We start from the raw sequence: 23650 nt of genomic DNA on the forward strand, positions 1-23650 counted from the left end.
CACTTCCGGCTTTTTATCTTTTTGCTTATGTGGTGCTGAGGAATCGAACCCAGGGCCTCATGCATGCAAGGCAAGTGCTCTACCACTGAGCCAACTTCCCAGCCCTCTATGTCACCTTTATAATAGCATTTTTTTTATTTTAAAGAAAGAGATCTTGGGGCTGGGAAGGTGGCTCAGTGGTAGAGTGCTTGCCTCACATGCATGAGGCCCTGGGTTCAATTCCTCAGCACCACATAAGCAGAAAAAACCAGAAGTGGCACTGTTGCTCAAATGGTAGAGTGCTAGCCTTGAGCTAAAGAGCTGAGGAACAGCGCCCAGGCCCAGAGTTCAAGCCTCATGACTGACCTGCCCCCTGCCCCCAAAGAAAGAAAAAGAAAGAGATCTAGAAAGGAATGAGAAACGCTTCCCTTCACCATTCCCTATTTCCTCCCTACCCCCCCCTCCCAACCCACCCTGCCCAAAGGGAGGCAATCTTTACACCCTATCAAACTCATGTGTGTGTGAGAGAGAGAGAGAGAGAGAGAGAGAGAGAGAGAGAGAGAGAGGGAGAGGGAGGGGGAGAGAGAGAGAGAGAGAATCCTAGGCTTGAACTCAGAGCCTCAGTGCTGATCCTAAACCGTCTTGCTCAAGTCTGGTGCTCTATCACTTGAGCCACCACAGCTCTATTTCTGACTTTTTGGAAATTTATTGGAGATAAGTGTCCTAGACTTTCCTGCCTGGACAGGCTTTGAACCATGATCCTCCGATCTCAGCCCCCTACACATCTAGGATTACAGGTGGAAGCCTCTAGCACCCAGCCTCACCTGGTCAAACTCTTAATTGCAAATTCTTGGATTTTGCCCACCCACTTCCCCATCCCTTTTCCACACCCCACAGAACAGTTTCCCCTGCCCACCTCCTGAAGTTATACCCACATACCCCTTGGAACTGGCCCCCGAAGTCATTGCCCCAGGGAACTGGTCCCAAAAGTCATGATACATGGATCCTAGGCCACATGAGCCTACCTCACCCCCCACCACCTTTGTCCTAAGATGCCAGGGTGCCAGAGGGTAAAGGACTATTACACAATAAAGAAGCCAGAGGGCTATTTTTTTTCTTCCAATTTTTTTAATAAATAAACAAAACCAACTAGACTAATGCGGCAAACTAAGGTGAGAGGAGAGGGGAAATTGGAAGGAAGGAGCCCCTGAGTCCACAACACAATCTCCTCCCTGACCCTCTGGCTAAGGCACTTTGGGGGAGACAGGTTACTAGGGTAACGGGAAGAGAGAGAGGTCGGAGTGAATGGAAGAGGGAAGATTGGGATCCCTTCTTCCCACCTTCTATCAGGGCCTCCTTCCCCTTCCTGCCCTGTCCACGGTCCTCCCCTGACTGACCCCCCCCTCTTGTTCCATAGCATTCTAAAGGGGAGGGGTGGTTCCCCCCGGGCGGGAGAGGTCTGCACCCCTTGAGGAAGCAGGCCCTGCTTACCACCCCAGCAATCCCCTCCACCTTCTTCATTCTGGGGAGCCACTTGAGAAGGGGTAAAGGAAACCTCTGGCCAGCATGGGACTAAGGAAGCTAGGCGGTGGCTGGCACGGGATGTCCATTAGGGCCCAGTTCAGACTGTCCATCGGTAGGCAAGATGGGGTGTGTGTCAGGGCCCTCCCTGCGGGGACTGCCCCAGCTGCTTCTCAGGATGGTGCCCGTCTTCTCCTCCTTGAACTGCTGTCGATCTTCCCGAGGGATCTTCACTGCGTGGTACTGGGGCACGGTAGCCTCGGGGTGCTTCGCCCGCTTGAAGAATCCCATCTGTACAGACACCAAACCAGGCCCATGGAGAGTTCGCAGGGCTGTGGGCCCTGGAGCAAATAGCAGTACAACACAGAACCTGCTCTTGCTCCCAGTGGGCAGCCCCCAGGGCCCCAGATGTTCATTCACAGAGAGAGAAACTCCTGGTACCAGACTGAGGAAATCTTCCATAGTCACTGAAAGGCAGGCTGGAAGCCAGAGCATCAAGACCTCTGACTCCAAAGGTTTCCTTCCATCCACCCAAGCTTCTTTTATTTATTTTGTACTGGTTCTGGGGCTTGAACTAAGGGCCTGTCCCTGAGCTTTTTTACTCAAGGTTAGCACTCTACCACTTGAGCCACAGCTTCACTTCTGGCTTTTAGTGGTTACCTGTAGATAAGAGTTTCACAAGCTGGGTACTGGTAGTTCACACCTGTAATCCTAGCTACTAAAGAGGCTGAGATCTGAGGATTGCAGGTCAAAATCAGCCCAGGCATGAAAGTCCGTGAGACTCTTATCTCCAATTAACTATCAGAAAACAGGAAATGGAGCAGTGGCTCAGAGTGGTAGAGTTTTAGCCTTGAGCAAAAGGAGCTCAGGGCGCTGGTGGCTCACGCCTGTAATCCTAGCTACTCAGGAGGCTGAGATCTGAGGATCGTGGTTCAAAGCCAGCCCGGGCAGGAGAGACCGTGAGACTTCTATCCAATAAACCACCAGAAAACCGGAAGTGGCGCTGTAGCTCAAATGGTAGAGCACTCGCCTTGAGCTGAAGAGCTGAGGGACAGCACCCAGGCCCAGAGTTCAAGCCCCACGACCGACCAAAAAAAAAAAAAAAAAAGGAGCTCAGGGACAGTGCCCAGGCCCCAAGTTAAAAAATGACCAAAAAAAAAAGTATCACAGACCTTCCTGCCTAGGCTGGTTTCAAATGATGATACTCAGATCTCAGCTTCCTGAGTAGCCAGGGATATAAGTGTGAGCCACTGGTACCCAGCTAGTTTCTTCAGAGACCTCAAGCCCCATAAACAGACACTGTTTGTACGCTGAGTGCCATCTTGCTCAGGATTCCACCCAGAATCATGGCCATGCTGAGCTAATACACCAAGATGATAATGCATCCTCAGAACTGCCAAGACTCCTCCATGCTCGGGCTACAGAGCATCTCCTTGCACACTCATATCTGTACACTCATGCCTGTAGAAAAGACATGCAAGGAACCACCCTCACATGACCACATGCCCACACTCCTCGAGCCTCCCTCCCTTTGTAGAGCCCCTCAGCTCTGTTTGCTCACCCTGATCATCTCACCCCACTGATAACTTCTTACCCTGGCCGCTAGGACTCCCTTGGCCCTCATGCAGACACGTACCTCTTCACCCTGCGTCCTTCCCTTCCTGAACCCCTGAATGCTGGCATCTGAACTTACTGCCACTCATGTACATACACACATGCACACACACACACAACAGTTACCCCACAGTCCCTGGGCCCCCAACTTCCATGGCCGAAGGCTGCACGGCCAGATGGGCTCGGTGATAGTTGGTGGGAATAGCTGAGCTCTGACTGCTCCGGTGGAAGAAGCCACACTGGGATGTGGAGGGAGAAAGGAGGGAAAGAGGAGGATGATGGGGAAACTGAGGAAAGAGGATCCCTTTCCTCTGCTGGTGGCAGAAAGGCAAGCACCCTGGGCCAGCTTCCTGAACTCAAAACAGCTCCTCTAAGAATGGACACGTTCCCAACAGCTTGGGTGCCACTCCAGAGGCAGGTCCTCTGATGGCACGCACTGGCCGGGGGGGGGGGGCGGGGAGGGGTGTGCTCAGCGCTGTGACTGGTCTGAAGGAACACGTGGCAGGAAAGCTCTCCACAGGCCTTGGGACACTGATGGTTCTGTATGGACGATGGCCCCACCTGAGGACGTGTAGTCCCGGGAGGACCAGCCCTTCCTCCACTGACGTGTACGTGTATGTGCTGGTATGTTGACTTCCAGATGGTGCCGGGAGTCCATGACAGCTCTTGGCAGATGACAGTGATTCCATGTGGCACTTAGAGTGTCTTTCAGGCACTTCCCTGAAGCTACTTTACCATACATGGAGGCTCTGGCCACAGCTTTCTTTACAGCCTTCACTGCCACATTCTGCTGAAAGCAAGCCACCCTTTCCTGCCCCCCTGGCTTTGCCTACCATGGTCATTCTGGAAGACGCAGGCCATACCCACCCATCCTGTCCACCCGCAGACATTACCCAGAGCAATCATAAGCAATCGTTTCTTTTCTTTTTGCCAGTTTGGGGACTTGAATTCAGGGTCTGGGCACTGTCTCTGAGCTTCTTTTGCTCAAGGCTAGCACTCTACCACATAGCACCACTTTCAGCTTTTTCTGTCTATATGGTACTGCGGAATGGAACCCAGGGCTTCATACATCGTAGGCTAGCACTCTGTCACTAGGCCACGTCCCCAGCGCATTGAGCAGTCATTTCTAAGGACTTCACAGTCGACTCCTCCCAAGGAAACAGGGCAGAAGACCCTTCGTTTTGAGCCACGGCTCCTCTGAACTCAAGCCTTTCTTCCTCTGAACTCATGCCCATGATCTGAACTCGATACCTTCTGCCTTGCCCTTGACTACAAGGCTCACCATCCCTCTAGACTATAAATTTCCTAAGGTCAACATTCAGATCTGAATCCTCTTTGAAAGGTATGATGGAGCTCCTGGTGCATGCTGGGAAAAGTACGCAGTGTAAAGCCATGGAACGTGAGTGTGTGGGTGAGTGAGGGAACCTCAGTATGGGAGGCTGAGCACCTGGCCCGAATTCCAGCCTCCATCACCACCTCACCACCTCTCCTTCTAATCACCTTCCACAGCAGCAGCACCAACAGTGCCAGTACCAGCAGCCCAGCCAGCACGGCCAGGAGGATGATCCACCAGGGGACTCCTTCTGCCACCACAGCCATGGGGTCCAAGTACACCATCACTGGGATCTGCGGAGCAAGGGGTTGATGGGGTGAGAGCTAGGGAGGGGAGAAGGAGGGAAGAGAGTCCCCCGCCCATCCATCTCAGCCTGATGCTCACCACTGTAGAAGCATCTCTGAGCACCAAGTTCTTGATGGAGGATTTCACGGTGATGTTGGCTCGAACAATCACTTCAAGGGACTTCACAGTTGAGTATTCCTGACAGGGCAGAGAAGGAGACCCTCCTCTTAAACGCTCCATTTCCCCTCCTCTCCCCCCCCCACCCAGGTCTGATCATAAATGGAACAGTGCCTCCTTTAGACTAGAGAGAGGTAGACGTGAGTCCTGGTGGCGATCTTCTAGAAGAAGACATTCAGGACGGAGCCCCAGCGGTGCCCTCACCTCCAGAAAGGTACTGTTCCACAGGCGGCCCCACACGTGCAGCACTGCCGCTCGGTCGAAGCTGTAGAGTGGGCAGCTGAACACCACACAGTTGGCCGTGCCCCGGGTACAGTCCTGATGACAAGGACAGACAGAGCTCTGAGCCTCTCAGCCCCACGCTGCTGAGCCAGCCCAGCTCTTCGATTTTCCTTGTCCAATGAGAGCTGGAGGCCCTGAGTTCAAACCCCAGTACCAATACACACACACATAGACACACACACACACACACACACAGGAGAAGACAAAAACTAGATGTTTTGACCGAGTACAAATCAAGCAGATGTTCCTGTCACTAAGTTCATAAGAACAATGAAGAGATCTCAGCGATGGTTCACTCCACCCCATCTCTTACAGATGTGGCACTGTATGTAAATGTGATGAGAACAGGTAGCTGCCCTGGCTCTGCAGCAGGCACTTGGAGCCAGGAGGCACAGGGAAGGGCTGCCCCTTCCCTCCAGTTCTGCAGCAACGATCCTGTCCAGGCATTTGGCCACCCTATGATTTTACAAGCCACCATCTCCCTCCCTGAATACCTACCACCCTGAGGCTCCATGCCCCCACCACAGCCTCTACCCACCACGCCACACCCACTGTGGCTCACCACACTGGTGCTGCCCTTACCAGGGTGATGTTTTTCTTCTTCCCAGCAGAGGACACTGGCCACCAGGATGTGCTAGGCTCTAGCCGCTCCTGAGGCTCCTGCTGCTCTGGCGGCTCTAACTCCCGCCGCCTCCTCTCCCTGCTATCCACATCCTGGATGTGAGGAAGAAGGGACCCGTGAAGACCCTGTCCCCCAAATGCAGCAATCCTGAGACCCTATCCCCTTCCCACCATCCACATCCACTCTCCCCATTCCCATGGCTTCCTTCCTGAAGTCTAGCCCTGCCCGCCCTGCCTAAGCCTCACCAGGTGGAGGATGTTGGGCCTGGGGGAGCAGAGCGCTTTCTGCCCCAGCCTCTGCCCTCCCTCCAGCTCCACCCGCATGGGATACAGCAGCCACTTCCCGTTGGCAATCTCGTGAGGCCACATGATGTTGAGGAAGGCAGCACCCAGCGTGTTGAGGGATTGGCCTTGGTTGGAGACCTGTGGGCACAAGCTGGTATGAAGGGAGGAAGCTCCAATTCTGGGCAGACCCTAAGCCACGGAGATTGGAGGGGATAAGGCTGAGGGGAAGGGCCTCATCAAGCACAGTGTTAACAAAGATGCAGGATGTAGAACAGATCAAGCATGATTTTTCTCCCTCCACCAAACCCAGGCAAACCTGGCAGTATCCTGCGCAGGAGTGAGAGAGACCTCAACCAATCAAGAGCCTTGTTCTCTGTCAAGAACTGGCTCTGCCCTGTTAAGGCCACAGTAGAGAAGTTCCTCTGAGTTTATCCAACTTCCACTTCTCACACCAGCAGGAAAGGTGGTTGGTCAAAATACCAAGCCCACAGCCAGGTCCAGGTGAGGGCAGAGACCACAGATTCACTGGACCACCCTGATGCCACAGAGAGAAGAGCCCCAGCCTTGGGACATTTCACAGCCTGTCCCTTATGCCAAGAAGAAGCACTAATGGTCGGTGGTTCATGCCTGTCATCCTAGCTACTCAGGAGGCTGAGATCTGAGGATTCCAGTTTGAAACCAGCCTGAGCAGGAAAGTCCATGAGACTCTCATCTCCAATTAGCCACCAAAAAGCTGGATATGGAGCTGTGGCTCAGTGGTAGAAGGCTAGCCCTGAGTTCAAGTCCCAGTACCAGCACAAACAAAGAAAGAAAAAGAGAAGAAGGAAGAGGAAAAAGAGGAGAGGCATATACACTCAGACACTTACCGTGACCTCATATTTGACCTTGCTGCCCACATCCCGCTCAGACCGCATGGCGCTCTCACCCTTCACCACACCAGAGAAGAAGAGTTGCTGGGGTGTGACCACCCTGGAGTGGAGGTGTCAAAACAGGGGCTGATGAGGACTGGGGTCTGGCTGGATGGAGTCCACAGGGTAATGGCGGGTGAGGTAGAACCCAGGCCAGGGTTTGGAAATGGCAGTACCACCCCCCCATCCTCCTCCCCCCAACCGCATCCTTCAGATGAAGTGCCCGCGCAGCGGGGCTTACCCTGCAATGGACAGCGGCAGCTCAATGAAGACGTGGGCTCGAGCAAAGACCGGATGCAGCTCCTGCTCGCTGATCCTGGCATGTGGACAGGGGTGTGTAGGGTCAGCGGGCACAAGCACACACACACACACACACACACCCATTTCCAACTCTCCCCTTATTCTTCCCTGCCAGGCTCACGTGGCCAACTGCAGCTCCACCTCCAGCTCTGAAGTCTCAATGGTGATCCCAGAGGTGCCGAGGATAAGGTAGAAGATGACCTAGACCAGTGTGGAAAGACAGAGTCAGGGGAGAGGCTTAAGGAAGGGGTCACTCAGACAGGGCGAAGTGCAAATGTGCTAACCTGGGCGCCTCTCTTCATTGGGTTCCCCAGCTCACACTCGACTTGGGAGGCATTCTCATTGGACAGGCAGAGTGGCTTCTCCTAGTGTAGAGAGAGGAAGACAGGTCAGTTGCGATTACCAGAACCCTTCAAGCACCCACCCACCACCTCGGTCTCAGGTCCTCACCGCAGAGTTCAGGGCTCGGACTCCTGAGTAGTGCAGTGAGGAAGGGAGGGTGATCAGGAGTTGGGCTTCGTGAGCATCATCCCCATCAGCCTGGGGCTGGGCTGGGTTCGAGGGCAGGTTGGTGACCATGAGCTCCATGCCGATAACGGGCTGTCCACTCAATGCAAACAGGGCTGTTGTCCCATCTACATCCCTGGAGGGTTGGACAAACCCACACACACATACTCATCGTAAGATCTGAACCTTCCCCTAGTTTTCTCTCTCAGCCATCACCCCAAAGCCAGGTACTGAAAAACCACACACCAGCCCAAAACAGGTGTCTATAGACACAAGTGAGAATCAAGAGACCTCTCTTCTCATGCCAATTAGACCATTTGGGGCAAATAACTCAATGTCTGTAGGCCTCAGTTCTCCATCCATAAAAAGTCACTAAAATGCTGGGCACCGGTGGCTCACACCTGTAATCCTGGCTACACAGGGGATGTGAGATCTAAAGATCCCAGTTTGAAGCCAGCCCAGACGGACAAACCTACAAATCCAAGAGACTCTTATCTCCAATTAATTAGCTAACTGAGAATATGAGGTTCTGTGTTCGAGCCCCAGTACTGGCATAGAAAGAAAAGGTCGGTGGGGGGACTAAAAACTCCTAGCTCACAGACTTGTGAAGACTAAGCCATGAGATGTAAGTAAATCTGGTCTGTGAAGGATTGTCATTCCCTGCCAGGTAACCCTGTAGCCCCAGCCCCGCCCCTCCTCTCAAGGTTTTCTCTAGCCTTTTTCCTCTGCAGGCTCAGACTCTCCCTCTGCCTGGTCCTCCCGAAGGAGCTGCCCCCCACTCCTTGACTTCTTGCCCTCCCCTCTCCCTACCATCTGCTTCCCACCCTTCTTACATGGGCAGGGGCTGGAACTCTGTGTCGCTGACCCGGGTACAGAAGCGAGCCTGGACCAGCTGCAGGTTGCTCTGACAGATCTTGTCTTCACCACAGCCTTGTTTCAGAAAGTGAATCTAGGCAGAGATTTGAGGAGAAGGTCATTCCTAGGGGGTGAGGCAGGGGTTGAATGTGTCCCCAAGACATAGAATGGAGTTATAGAGTATCCTGGTATTAAACAACTGTAGATCTTCTGTGTGCTACAGGGCTGCTCACTGAACCACTCTGAGCTGTAAAATGATGGGAGTATAGCCATGCTGTAGTAGAGACTAGCCAGCTAAAGCTGCAATGGGGCATGGTTCAAGTGGTAGAGCACCTGCCTACCAAGTGCAAAGATTTCTGTGCAAACCCCAGTCCCAAAGATAGAAAGAGACAGAGACAGAAAAAGGCAGAAATCAGAGACAGAGAGAAAGAGATGAGAGAACAGAGACAGAAAAGAGACAGATGATAGATAAATGAGACAGACAGAAACAGAGACAGAGACAGACAGACACTAACAGGCTAGTCCACAGTCAGCCCACATTTCCCCCGCCTTAACTGCATGTTCTAGATTCCACATTGACACTGAGTAGCAGCAGTAAAGGGCACTGCTCTGGGCTGGCTGTGAGAGCTATAGAGAGAACGTGATGTTTCCTTTCCAGATAAATGGGAGGAAGGTGACTGAAGGACCTTGGTGGCCAGATTTGAAAATGACAGCCCGTTCTCCCCCCGCCCACCCCCCTGCAGCCTGGGATGCTGAATGATGACAGGGAGCAAATAAATACCGTCCCTTGAACTGGGAGCATGGGTTATATGGGCCATTTTACATTTGGGGGTCTACTTGTTAGAATACCTAGAGATAGAACTAAGCCAGGCACTGGTGGCTTCTGACTGTAATCCTAGCTACTCAGGAGGCTGAGATCTGAGGATTGCGGTTCAAAGCCAGCCCAGGCAGGAAAGTCCGTGAGACTCTTATCTCCAATGAACTACCAAAAAATCCAGAAATGAAGCTGTGGCCCAAGTGGTAGAGTACTAGCCTTAAGTAAAAAAGCTCAAGGACAGCACCAGGCCCTGCACAGAACTATTGTTGTAGCATGCAGGAGCTCTGACAGCTGTGGGTGGCTGTCCCAGCTGAGGGACCGGCACCACTGCTCCCTCCCGGCTGCTTTGCCCACACTCACCTCCACTCGCTGGGTGCTAGGCTGGTAGGCATTGAGGATAGGTGCCACTGGGAACAACTCTTGGCCGGGAGTCTGTTGACGGAGCCGAGGGGTCTGGAGACTGTAGGACAAGGTCACCACAATGGCTCGAAGTTTGTCTTTGACATTCTCCTGTAAAGGAAAGATTGTTCCTCACTGGAGCCCACTCCAGACACAGCCAGACCCAGGACAGACAATGAAACTTAGGGAGAAGAAGTACAGAGGAGGGGAACCAAGCCAGAAAATTAAGAAGAGCCAGGTGTCGGTGGCTCACACCTGTAATCTTAGCTACTCAGGAGGCTGAAATCTAAGGATCGTGGTTCAAAGCCAGCCTGGGCAGGAAAGTCCATGAGACTCTTATCTCCAATTAACCACCTGAAAACCAGAAGTGGCGTTGTGGCTCAGGTGGTAGAGTGCTCGCCTTGAGCTGAAGAGCTCAGGGACAGCACCTAGGCCCAGAGTTCAAGCCCCATGACTGACAAAAAAGAAAAAGAAAAGAGAGAGAGAGAGAAAGAAAGAAAGAAAGAGAGAGAGAGACAGAGAGAGAGAAAGAAAGAAAGGAAGGAAGAAAGGGAGAGGGGGAAGGAAGGAAAGAAAGGAAGGAAGGAAGGAAGGAAGGAAGGAAGAAAGAGAAAGAAAGAAAGAAAGAAAGAAAGAAAGAAAGAAAGAAAGAAAGAAAGAAAGAAAGGAAGGAAGGAAGGAAGGAAGGAAGAAGGAGAAAGAAAATGAAGAAGAGAGCAGAGTATAAGGAAGGAAGGAGACTCTGGATTTATAGCTCTGAAGCCTAGATTCCCTACCTCTGTGGAGTGCAAAGCTGAACAGATTACTACAAGCAGCAGTGAGGACAGAAGACCTAGAAGAGAGGCTCCCAGCATCTATCTCAGAACAAGGAGCCAGTGTATCAGTAAGGAAGCAGCTAAGAAGCCAGGTGCCAGCGGTTCACACCTAACTACTCAAGGAGGCTGACCTGGGTTCGATTCCTCAGCACCACATAAACAAAAAGGAAAAAAGCCGGAAGTGGCGCTGTGGCTCAAGTGGTAGAGTGCTAGCCTTGAGCCGAAGAGCTGAGGGACAGTGCCCAGGCCCAGAGTTCAGGCCCATGACCGGACCCAAAAAAAAAAAAAAATCAAGGAGGCTGAGATTGGAGGGTCACAGTTCAAAGCCAGCACAGGCAGGAAAATCTCTAGGTCTCTTATCTCCAATTAACAAACAAAAAGCCAGAAATGGAGTTATGGCTTAAGTAATTAAGCACCAGAATTGAACAAAAATGCTAAGGGAAGCCGGGCACCCGTGTCTCACACCTATAATCCTAGCTACTCAGGAGGCTGAGATTGAAGATCTCAGTTCAAAGCCAACCTGGGCAGGAAAGTCCATGAGACTTTTTTGGGTTTGTTTTTTTTTTGTCAATTATGGGGCCTGAACTCTGGGCCAGGGCACTGTCCCTCAGCTCTTTAGCAAGACTAGTGCTCTATTACTAGAGCCACAGTGCCACTTCTGGCACTTGTGTGGTACTTAGGAATCAAACCTGGGGCCTCACTCATGCAAGGCAAGCACTCTACCATTAAGCCACCTTCCCTGTCCCATCCTTGAAACTCATCTCCAGTTAACCAACAGAAAATCAGAAGTGACGCTGTGGCTCAAAATGCTAGAGCACTAGCCTTGCACAAAAGAGCTCAGGAACAGCACCCAGGCATTGAGTTCAAGCCCTATGACCGACAAAAATAAAATATGCTAAAGGACAGCACCCAGGCCCTGAGTTCAAGACCCAAGACACGCACACACACAGAGAAGAAGAAGGAGGAGGAGGAGGAGGAGGAGGAAGGAGAGGAGGAGGAGGAGGAGGAGGAGGAGGAAGCAGCTAAGGGGGATCAAGGAAAAGACCCACAATGACAACACTCAAAAGCCAGAGCTCAGCGTCCACCTGTAGCTGGAACATGGCATCTCCGCAGACTCGGTCATGCTGGTGCTTCAGCCACACAGTGCCTGAGGCCTGGTGCTTGGGGTCATCAGGGCTACGGCTCAGGAAGATCACACGAGGAACCTGACCCCGGAGCCTCCGGTCTGTGTCCCCATCTAGCATATAATCCAGGGCTGTGGCATGGAAGGAGAATAGAGGAGGCAGTGAGCTGGGGAGCCATTTCACCTGACCCCGTTCCTAAGGAGCCCTCCTCTCCACCTCAGGATGACCCATCCTGGAAATGTAACAGGGTGAACAGCAGAAGAGAACCTCCACTCACCCACAATAGGGCTGTAACTGCTGGGCATTGCAATGTAGCTAAAACAGATCCTCAAGTCTACACTGTTGGGGAGCAAAGGGAGGCTCCTGAGCCAAATAAGACCCTACTCCCCCACACACACCTTTCCCACTTGTTCCAAAGCCCAGCCCTTGGCCCCACACCAGAGAAAGAGAAGGAAAAGGGCGCAACCCTGACACCATCCTTTCCCCATCTCACCAGACTAAGCGGTCACCAGCACAGTTGGGCTGTTCTAGGTCGATGGCCGGTGGAGCCACGAAGATTTCATGGGAAACATGGAGGACAGGTCTGGCCCTGGGAGTAGGGGCGGGGGAGGGAGAGCATGGGAAATCCTTGCAAGAAACAGAAAGCCAGGAGGCTGGGAGCATGCTGCAGATAAGGTACAGGGAGAGGCTTAGAGGCTCAGGGAGGGAGAAAGATTTGAGTTTACCTGAACAGTATGGCAGTGTCTGCCAGTGAGCCCACCAGCAGGTCCGGGTAGTGGTTCCCATCCACATCCAGGCCGCCCGACAGGGAGTAGCCTAAAGTCTTGATGCCCACGGACTCTCCCTCCAGCACCTGGGGACCAGCCATCATTCTCCCAGAATCCCCTTCTCCCTATATCTCTGCCTCCTCCCTCCCTACCTTCCACACATGCTCATTCCATCATTACACACACACACACACACACACCCCAGAGCCCCCTTTACCTGTGAAGGTTTGGTGACAACCCCCAGGCTGCTCCCATGGTAGATAAAGACTTTCCCATCCCCATCAAAGGGAGCTCCCACTGCGATATCTGTGGGGTATGGGAGAGGCATCATACTGGCTGGAGAAGATGGGAGGCAAGGCCCAGGCCCAAGTTCCCTCACTCAAGCCTGTTTAATATGGTTTGTGTGGGGGAGGAGCTTGAATTCAACAGCTCCAGTTCTTGCTTAGCTTTTATTCCCCCTCAAGACTGGGCCTCTACCACTTGGGCCACGCCTCCAATTCCATGCTTTCAGTGTTATTAAGAAGGAACTAAGGGACTGGGAAGGTGGCTCAGTGGTAGAGTGCTTGCCTTGCATGCATGAGGCCCAGGGTTTGATTCCTCAGCACCACATAAGCAGAAAAAGCTGGAAGTGGCACTGTGGCTCAAGTGGTAGAGTACTAGCCTTGAGCACAAAAACTCAGGGTCAGCACCCAGGCCCTGAGTTCAAGCCGCAGGACTGGATGGCCAAAAAAGAAGAAGAAGGAGGAGGAGGAGGAGGAGGAGGAGGAGGAGAAGGAGAAGGAGGAAGAAGAAGAAGAAGAAGAAGCTACAAAGTCCCAGACATCTTAATCTCCTCAATCATTCCTCCAAATAGGACTAACTCAAACTTGCCCAACACCCAAAAACATGGTAAAATTCACACATCAGCTCAGGTTCACTTCTCTCCTTGAGTCCTCTGAAGCCCTCCCCCACCCATGACCCGGGGGAGGGGGGAAGGGGAGCTTCCACATCCTTTCTCCATCTCCTCCACTGAGCCCTTTCTACTCCCAGCCACACCTGGGAAGCCATCTTGGTTGAGATCCCCCAGGACAGTCAAGCTGATCCCGAACATGGAGTCGGGGGAGCCACAGAGCCGGAGTGGGGAAACCCCTGACCAGTGACCTCCTTGGTTCATGTACACATACACGGCACCTCCCAGCTCTTCTTGGCGCTCAAAGAAATAGGGGGCACCCACAATCAGGTCTTGCCAGCTATGGAGAGAGGGAAGTAGTCAATGTGGGGTCTTTCAGGCGATTCCTCCCTCCCAGACCCAGCCTCCTCCAGACCCCATTCCTGTGCCCTCTTACCCATCATTGTTGAGATCAGCCACCGCCAATGAGTACCCAAACCCAGAGGTCAGACGCTCCCCATACAGCACAACCTCGGGCACCAGGCGGCTGGCACTGTTCTTGCTCAGAATGACCACAGCACCCTTGTGGTTGGCACGGGGGGCCCCTGCAACAAAGCTCAGCTCCTCCGCACGCACCAGACCCTTCGCAGAGTCAATGGAGAAACCTAAACGAGGGATCACTTACCAGTAAATGTTTCCCCAAGGCTCAGACACCAGGAAAGCCACAGCTCCCCGGCCCTTGTCCTACCCCCAAACAAGTCTGGTTGGAACCCAAAGCAAAAGGTGCCACCACCATGGCTGAGCCATTCTTCCTTCCCCTTCCAGGACCTGGCAGCCCTCCCATGCCCTCTTAGCCCAGAGACTGGAATTTGGCACAAGAAGTGTGATGAGGTCAGGCTCCGGGGAGAGACAGAAAGGCACTGGCAGAAAATGCCCAAGTGACAGGCAGGAACTGGATACAGTGACAGGAGATAGGCCAGAGGGTCTGCCCCTGCCTAACTCGGGCCTGGAGGAGAATCCCCCCAACTTCATACCCTACCAGGACCTTGCCCCATCCAATATGCCTTCCTTATCCCATCTCCCACCCCAGCAAGGAGAGGAAGTCTTCACTTGGACAAGAGTGACACACGGGACAGTGAGGAAGTGCCTCCTTCTCCCAAAGATCTCCCAAGCCTCGTTTCCCCCTTTGCAGGAAGATGCAGAGGTGGAGAGACTTACCAACAAGACTAGACTTTTCTCCAGCATGAGCCCTCTGTCCACCCACAAAGAAAGTCCCCCCTGGAGATCAGGAGTCATCTTCCCAGGAGAGACTCAGCCCTGTCCTCCCCCACCCACCTGGACCTCCTCACAAAACAGGTTTTGCTCACCATTACCCTTGGGGCCTCCCCAGGCTTGGTTACTATACCCAGATTTTTCTACACAATTTGGACCCCATGTGTGTTTCCTTGAATGTGTGTTATGGGTTGCAGGGCAGGAAAAGAGAAGGGGAGGCCAGGGCCAAGCCCCCGCCCAGGCCCAGAAGGTGGAAGCTTACAAACCTAAGTAGCTATTCAGGGCCAAGTCTCCGGCTGGTCTTGAGAGCCGGTCAACGGGGTCCAAAGTTTTATACACGATCTGGTCATGGTTTGAGCTATCAATGCTGGTCACAAAAAGCAACCCTGTGGGGGGTGGGGGTAGGGAGTGGGGGAAACACCAGGAAAGGGACATCCAGAGAAAAGATGACAGAGTGGGGAGATAACAAAGTCAGATAGAAAAAAAAAAGCAGAAGAAGAAGGAGGAAGAGGAGGAGAAGAGGTTGAACAGGAAGAAGAGGTTGATAATGAAAATAAGAGAAACCAAGCCACCAGAGAGATGAGTGTCAGAGACAGACAGAAGAACAGAGAGACAGACAGAAACAGCAGGATGGGAGGAACATGGAGAGGGAGGACAAGAGAGAGGAACAGAGGGTTAGAGTGGCTCTGGGTCAGGGAGGGGTCCCTACCAAAGTAACTGTTGGCAGGGACCGGGATGAGGCGGGGGTCCTGTTCCTTCTCGCCCCCCGCCTCGTAGGGCCCGTCGTCCAGATGCACCAGGTCCGCCGAGCCCTGTGCACAGAGCTCCACCCTGGCCGTGCCTGCAAGGACAAGCTTGTTAGTGCCCAGGGCAGGGAGCCAAGAGCATCCCTCACACCAGACACAGAGGCAGACAGGCACAAGGAAGCCCTTCCTTGCCTCGTCCATCCTAACTCCACCCTCACCCCTAGCCCAGGCTTCCTTAGGGTGGGGGTGGCACCCCCCAGACTTAGCATCTCACTCACCGAGTGTCAGCTCGGCCAGCAGCAGCAGCAGCAGCAGCAGCGTGCAGAGACGGGTAAATGGCAGTGATGGGGCCTGGGTGCTGTGCCGGAGCATGCAGACCCTGGGCTGGGTGGGTAGGCCCAGCCATGCACGTGGGAGCTCATGCCAGTGTGTGGAGGAACAGTTGGCCATGCGAAGGACAGGAGGGACCCTCATTTGTGCGTGTGTGTGCTAACACAATGGGAGTGGAAGGTCTCGCAGTGCCCCCAGGGTGATGTGGCAGGGAGCACGTGGTCATGCTGGGGCCATGTGCTATCCTCAATCCCAGCTCTGAGGTAAGAGGAGGATTTTGGTCCCCTTCTCCCCTCCCGGAAGAATGACTCACCCTTCCAGTTATAGGTTCCTGGAGCCCCAAAGAGAAGGTAGTGGCTGTCAGGAGAGAAGGCAACTGCTGTGCCCTGCTGACAGAACCCAAACTGTTCGTGGCCCTGGGGACGGCCTTCGCAGAACTTCCAGTGTCCACCATCTACATCATCCCGGATAGCCAGGTCCTGGCTCAACACAAAGCAGCGACCAATCACATCCCGAGTCTCCAGGATGTGGTCCACTCGCTGCCTCGACTCATATCGGTGTGCGCAGGTCTGGGGGAGGAAAAGAGGAAAGGGGTCATTTCCTGTGAGTGCCTGAAATGTACACACTGCCTACGTGCAGACATCTTGAGTGCACACGACATGCATGCATGCATGCACCTGCCTGTGGGCATGCACACACACCCTAGGCCAGATCACGTGAGTACCAAGGCCCAGACTGTGTTAGGCAGGTCCTTGTATTACCCAGAATCCCATCTCTATCCACTTCCTGTCCCTGCATATAGATGGCCTTGTTCCACATTCTACATGGGCACCTACAGACACATGATGAAGGCCATACATGGGAACCGCTATCCTACAACATGCTATACTATGCACCACATAAACAGAAAAAAATAAAAGTGGCGATATGGCTCAAGTGGTAGAGCACTAGCCTTGAGCTGAAGGGCTCAGGGACAGCGCCCAGGCCCAGAGTTCAAGAAAGAAAGGAAAGAAAAGTTTGTGAGACTCTTATTTCCAATAAACTACTCAGAAAAAGTCAAAGTGGAGCTGTGGTTCAAATGGTAAAGCCTTGAGCACAAAGAGGCTCAGGGACAGGACCCAGGCCCTGAGTTGAAGCCCCATGATCGGCAAAAAGAAAAAAAATTGAATTTCCACAACTATATAGCAAGGACTAGGCCTTCCCCCATCCTCATATACCTTCTCTCAGTAACTTCAGCGCCTGAAGCTTGAAAGATTTTCATTCTGCCTGGTGCATGTTTATAATCCTAGCTACTCCGGAGACTGAGATAGGAGGATAGTAGTGCAAAGGCAGCCTAGGCAGGAAAGTCCCTGAGACTCTTATTTCCAATTAACCACCAAAAAGTGATGGTTTGATCTAGTGGTAAAGCATTAGCCTTGAGCAGAAAAAGCTCATATCTCCAATTAACCACCCAAAGTCAGTGGCAGAGCACTAAGCCTTGAGCAAAAAAGCTCAGAGACAGTGTCCAGGCCCTAAGTTCAAGCCCCAGGACCAAAAAGGAAAAAAAGAAATGACTGATAAGTATTTTTTAAATTTATAAAGAAAGAGATCACTTCTCACACTTTTATATTGTCAGAGGTCCTGTGTGTTCTATAAGAATATTAAGGCATATACAAACCATCCACACATAGTCATTATCATCGTCACCATCAACCATCTTTTTGTCCAGTTTCAAGAAGCAATACTCACTACAATCTTGCCCCCGGGTCCCTGGCTCCGAACACTGACTCCCAACCACTGATTCTCCTTGCTCTCCTTTTGCAGATTAGCTATAGGCAAGATACTGAGAATTAGGGGAGGGAAGAGAAGAGCAAGTCCTCTCCTCCCCGCCACAGTACACCCTCACATGCCACACCTCCAGAATCCATGTCCACTCTGTAGCAGTCAGTCTCCTCCAGGCTCAGGGGGCAAGCAAAGAGGCCTCCGGTGCGATTTGCCTGTTGCCCAGGAAGAGCCAGTGCCTGGGGAGCACCCACCAGTAGCCTGCACAATGAACAGAGGCCAGAGTTAGAGGTCAGAGTGTTCCAACTTCCCCAGAGCTGCCCAGGCCCAACCCCTCCGTGCTGAAGAGAAGGGCAAAAGTCATTTGCCTCCAGCTCTGTCTAGGACAAATTAACACATTTGGCCTCACAATGATCATGTTATATAGACACATACTGTCTGCATGAAAAAGCAACACCCATACATACAAACACACAAACATGCCAACCACAGCATCCTGGCCAGTACTGCAAATTTGAAAAAACCGCCTGTGCCCAGCACCTGTTCCTAACAGGCCTTCCTTACCCCTGCCTGCTTGGCCCCAGCCCCAGACTCTGTCCTCCTCCCCCTACCCTGGTTCAGTTGATACCCTGCCAGAATGCTAAGAATGCTGGGAGCAAGAGCAACCAGGGCCCAGCTTGGCACTACCAGAGATCAGCTTCAGAGACCAGGCAACAAGCCCCCTTTGCCTGCGATTAGAGGAAGTTGTTTCTCCATCATCAGGGGCCTGGCAAAGACCCCACCCCATCCCCCAAGGCAGCTCTGCCCAGCCCAGATTTCATGGTCAGTTGCTCCGGCTGCCATGGAAATCGGGTATCTTATTCTGTCTGCCGTATTACACCCATTCTCCTCTCACATCTGGAAGCCCCATCCCCATCCTTCGTTCTCCCGCACCCCTGATCCCCTACCCCTAGCCCATCTTCTCTCCAACCTCCCCCTCAGCCTTTTTCCCAGCTACAGCCTTCTTGGCAGGACAATTTTCCACGATCACAGCCAAAGGCATCCTCCCCAGGAGAGCGCTGGGCTGGGAATGGAGGCTGCCTGTTGGGTCCCTTGAGAACTGAACCCCCAGGCCAGGAGTGAAGGAGGGAGTGAAGTGAGGTGACTGACTGATACCCAGCTGGGTCCTCCGTTTGCAAGAGGAGAGGCTCCAAAGCGGCAGCAGGACAAGGCTCAAGACCTCTCCCCCACACTCCTCTATCTCCCTTCCTAAGGGGGAGGAGGGAGGTGAAGCTCCAAACTGTCGGGAAATATTACAGACAGGCATCTGCGGGGCACAGAGCCAGGCTTGATGGGGCAAGGGAAGGGCACAGAGCCATTCCCCCTTCCCACAACTCCTCCTGTCTCTGAGCAGCTGTCATCCCATGTCAGAGCCAGTGTCAAGTGAGAGGGAGTGGGGGAGGAGCAACAGTAAAGAAGAGAATAGACACGCAGCATTCGTTGAACAACTAGTTACTGACATCAGATCATATGCCAAGCCCTGTGTCAGGCACCAGAGACACAAAGTAGTGGTTCTCTTATTCAACACCTATAATGAATCAGGTCTCAGGCTAGAGACAAGAGTCAGGAAATAATCACATAGGTACTAGGAGAATGAAGTCACACACATTATCCCATATGATCTCCACAACAACCCTACAAGATAAGGGCTTGCCCTAACCCCCCAATACTGGGGCTTGGACTCGGAACTCTTAGTTTTATCACTCAAGGCTGGTGCTCTGCCACTTGAACCAAAATTCTACTTCCAGATTTTTGGTTGCTAGTTGGGGAAAAAAGTTTCACAGATGCCTGGCTCCCTTTCTCACGCCTGTAATCCTAGCTACTCAGGAAGCTGAGATCTGAAGATCTCTGTTCAAAACCAGCCAGGGCAGTAAAGTCCCCTGGAGACTCTTTATCTCTAATTAACCACTCAAAACCTGGAAGTGGCACTGTAGCTCAAAGTGGTACAGCACTAGCCTTGAGCTGAAGAGCTGAGCAAAAGCACCCAGGCCCAGAGTACAAGCCCCACAACTTACAACCCCCTTCAAAAAAAAAAGTTTCACTAGCTTTCCCTGCCACAGCTGGCTTCAAACCTCAGTTTTCAGAACTCGACCTGAGTAGCTAGGGTTACAGGCACTGGTTTAAGGATTCTTTTCTTGTCTTGCAGATGAGGGAATTCACTGAAGGACATTAAGCAGTCGTATTAGAATTCAAATCCACATCTGCCATTTGTTCACTCCACCCACTGACTGGCCTGTGTTCAGAACACTGACCCTACTCCAGAAGAGGAAGAGGAGGAAAGAGAGGACACCCTGGGAATCTCCCTGGGGATCTAGGTGACAGAGCCCAGTGCCAACCTCCAGGCAAGTCAGCCAAGCTCCAACCTCCAAACAATGAAGGGGCATCTCTTAGAACAGAGGTGCTTTATTCACCTGTGTGCTTGGCCCACAGGAATGACTAGGATGTGTTGACTAAACCTCTTACAGACTCACAGAGACACCCAGTGCCTCAGCTGCTCAGTGCATCTAGCAAAGAACCCAGAGAAGTTAAGTGCTCTTTGCTCACTTCTCTCCTGCAGGCTAAGAACAGGGAGGAAGGGACGGGCCCATATGGACAAAACCTGAGTGTGCACAGACAAACCCAGCCCTGCTCCTGTTGGAAAAATAAAAGACCAGCTAGTTGCTCCTGCAACAAGAACACCCATGTGCAACCTCCTCAACTCCTCCACCTCTGCCCCAGACACATGTTCTTTCCTGGCTTCACCCCAGGAGCCCCAGGCACCCCAAGCCTCAGACAGAACAGTAGCCCCAGCTGAAGTCACTGCAGGGGGGGGGGGAGGAAGAATGAAAGTGTTGGTAGCTTGGTGCAGAGGGACCTCCTGGGGGCCAAGCTAAATCGAGACAAGGAATCACCCACTACCATGCACTTCTCTATTCTCTGCACACACCAGGGCTCCAGCCCAAGTCCAGCCCCTCGCTGACCCCTCTCAGTCTGGGTGGCCCTCTGGGAAAGCTGTTTGAACTGAAAGGCTGGCTGGGCCTGGAGGTCCTGTAGCCAAGCCTTTGGATCCAGGATGCTGTAAGGCACTAAAGTAGCTCTCTCGCTCTGTGACTCATAATATAAGAATAACCGTTCTCCTTTGTATAATTAATATATACTAATAAAAATAAAAAGGAAAGGCTGGGAATGTAGGTCAAGTGGTAGACTGCCTGCCTTACGAGTACAAATCCCTGAGTTCAGACCCCAGAACTTCCCAAAAAGGAAAATGTGGAATAAATAACCTTACTATGAGTGTTTTTATAGTGCTCACTACAGGCTGTACAGTATTTTAAGTGTCTTCCATATATTAAGAATGCCACTAGGCCTAGTGGCTCACTCACACCTGTAATCCTAACTACATAGGATACTGAGATCTGAGGATCACAATTTGAAGGCAGCCCAGGCAGGAAAGTTTGTGAGAATCTTTTTTCTTTTTTTTTCCTTTGGCCAGTCCTGGGTCTTGAACTCAGAACCTGGGCTCTGTCCCTGAGCTTCTCTGTCCTCAAGGCTACAGCCTAGCCACTTGAGCCACAGTGCTGATTCCAGCTTTTTCTGTTTATATGGTACTGAGGAATTGAAGCCAGGGCTTCATGCATGCTAAGCAAGCACTCTACCACTAAACCACATTCCCAGCTCTGTAAGACTATCTCCAATTAAGCAAAAAGCCAGAAGTGAATGTATGGCTCAAGTGATAGAATACCAGCCTTGAGCAAAACAAAAACTAAATGAGAGCTCAAACTCCTGAGTATAAGCCCAGGTACCAGCACAAAAGAAAGAAAGAAAGGGAGGGAGGGAGGGAAAGCTGGGGTGCTGGTGGCTCACACCTATAATCCTAGCTTCTCAGGAGGCTGAGATCTGAGAATCATGATTCAAAGTCAGCCTGGGCAGTAAAATTTATGAAACGCTTATCTCCAATTAACCATCATAAAACTGGAAGTGGTGCTGTAGCTCAAATGTTAGTGCACTAGCCTTGAGCAAAAGAACTCAGGAACAGCACCCAGGCACTAAGTTCAAGCCCCAAAACTGACCCCAAAAAAATAGCATGGAGAAAAAAAAAGAAAGGAAGGAAGGAAGGAAGAAAAAAAGAAAGAAAGAAAATGTGGCTGTAACCACAAAGCAAAGCAGACTGACAGGTGTGAAGGCTTTTCCATCAATAGGTGCTAAGGAAAGTGACCCCTGACTCAGAGGCTAAGAAGGTACCAGGTGGCTTCTCAGGGTCATAAAACAGCAGAGTACCCTGGAGCAAAGACAAAGTTAAGTCATCAGGCCCCTGCAGGAATGGTTCTGAGAGACAGAATCAGGACCCACCTTCCAAGATGAGGGGGGGGGAAATGACAAGAGATCAAGCTCTTAAAAATAACCTAGAATTTGCTTGGAAATAGCTCAGAAGTTCAGCATGTCCTAAAAAGGCCTCCAGTCCTGGGACTCTGGCAGATGGGAGAAGAAGGGAGGGAGGAAACAAGACAGAGACAAGAAAGAAAGGCAGACTTCAGGAGAGATGAAGTCAGATACTTTATTATCTTCCTCCAAACTTTTAGGGACCACAGACTTGCTCCCAGATGACAAGATGATGGGAGGAGACCAATTAGGGCTAGCCTCCACCTCTAGTTGGTAAAGCAAATGAGCTCTTCTCCCTGCCCCCAGACCAATTGTAGGGGGGTGGGGGGGAAGAAGGCAGTCCCAGGGGACCTCATCGATCCCAGTAATGGACACTTAAGAAGGCTTAAGCACAGGCTAAAGGGAGAAAATGCCCCTGGCCAGGAGGAAGTGGCAAGCTTTCTTTCCCCCTTCTTATCTCTCTTTTTACAGTAGCAAAAGCTAACACTATGGAAAGCACCTCCAGCTGCAGGTACCACACAAGAGTGTGCATCTCCCAGAGGTTCTAGACAGATGAGATAAGTAGATTTGTCCTCTGCCCCTTACTCCTCCCCGCCTATGCCTTACTGCCCAGATCCTTCGAGTTGGAAATTTCCCGCGGAGGAGAAGGAACAAACGGCCTGGCCACCATCCTTCATGGGTCTCCATCAGTGCTGCCACCACCGCAGCCACCGCCTCCATCTCCCACATCTCCCAACCTCCACTGCAGGTGGCCACGCATCTCCTCATCTTCCTGCTGTCTTGAACCACAAAAGTGGCAGCTTTTTTCTCCTGGGCTGCCAATGCTCGGGAACGCTCCCTCCATACCAAGATGATGCTCTGGCTGGAAGTTATTTCTGGAGTCTACCCTCCTCTCCTCCCAGGACACCCCTTCCCTCTCTGCCTGACCTAACTAAGGAGAGGTGGCTTTGGAGGTCTCGCTCCCTGTGCGGGGAGTTCGGTCGTCTGAAGAAACAGGGAAGCCAGAGACCCTGGGAGTGGAGAGAGGGTTCCCTTCCCAGACAACAGTCTTGCTCTCCAACTCGTCCCTAACTCCGATCTTGGGTCTCAGACCTGGGTGGGGACAGACTGGAGACTCAGATGAGGTAAGGTTCCAGGTCCCGGGTTGGAGTATGGAATGCCTGCGGGCGGCGCGGGTCTCGCTGGGGTTTGAGGGACCGAGAGAGAAGGTGACCAGGGCATGAGGGGGAGGCGGTGATCTACGGCTTGGGCCAGGCGACCCTGGGCGGGGACACTCACCAGCTCTGGGGCTGGGGCTGTAGCTGCCGGTGCAGAGCCACGGAGAAGCCGAAGAGGCTGCCCGGTTCGCCCTCCTTGCGCAGGGAGCCCATGACGTCCAGATTGAAGGCGGCAGCTCGTGGGAAGAGCAGTCCGAAGAACAAGGAGCCAAGGAGGTAGCAACTCCCGGGGGGTCCCCGAAGATCGCAGCTCCGAGTCCCCGCCATAGGGCCACCCACGCGCGCGCGCGCGCGGACCCCGCCAAGGCAAGCGGATTCTGGCGCGCCCGCAGCCCTAGGTCTCCCCGAGGCGTGTTTCTGGTTCCCGAAATCTAACAGGTCACTCGGGGCGGTGGGGGGCTCCTCCCGATCCTTTGTCCCCACCCCGACCCTTCTCTCTCCCACCCCTCCGAAACCCCAGTACACGCTAGGA

At 52.6% G+C, this 23650-nt stretch overlaps 1 protein-coding gene across 1 annotated transcript; it reads right to left on the reverse strand.

Moving 5' to 3' along the window:
• Positions 1-713: 713 nt before the first annotated feature.
• Itga7 (integrin, alpha 7) lies at positions 714-23445 on the reverse strand. Its single transcript, XM_013018291.1, has 25 exons — positions 23240-23445; positions 17700-17827; positions 17534-17613; positions 16119-16374; positions 14996-15115; positions 13915-14122; positions 13625-13818; positions 12807-12895; positions 12548-12675; positions 12316-12411; positions 12100-12161; positions 11784-11953; positions 9845-9994; positions 8646-8761; positions 7756-7948; positions 7590-7670; positions 7427-7506; positions 7247-7321; positions 6964-7066; positions 6059-6235; positions 5774-5905; positions 5114-5227; positions 4832-4930; positions 4615-4740; positions 714-1791 (listed from the first exon to the last, which is right to left on the reverse strand). The coding sequence occupies exons 1-25, from the start codon at positions 23443-23445 to the stop codon at positions 1561-1563; spliced, it is 3414 nt and encodes a 1137-aa protein (XP_012873745.1). The 3' UTR covers positions 714-1560.
• Between the last annotated feature and the right edge of the window lie 205 nt (positions 23446-23650).

Source organism: Dipodomys ordii, unplaced genomic scaffold (assembly GCF_000151885.1).
Source record: "Dipodomys ordii isolate 6190 unplaced genomic scaffold, Dord_2.0 Scaffold3, whole genome shotgun sequence".
Lineage (NCBI taxonomy): Eukaryota > Metazoa > Chordata > Mammalia > Rodentia > Heteromyidae > Dipodomys > Dipodomys ordii.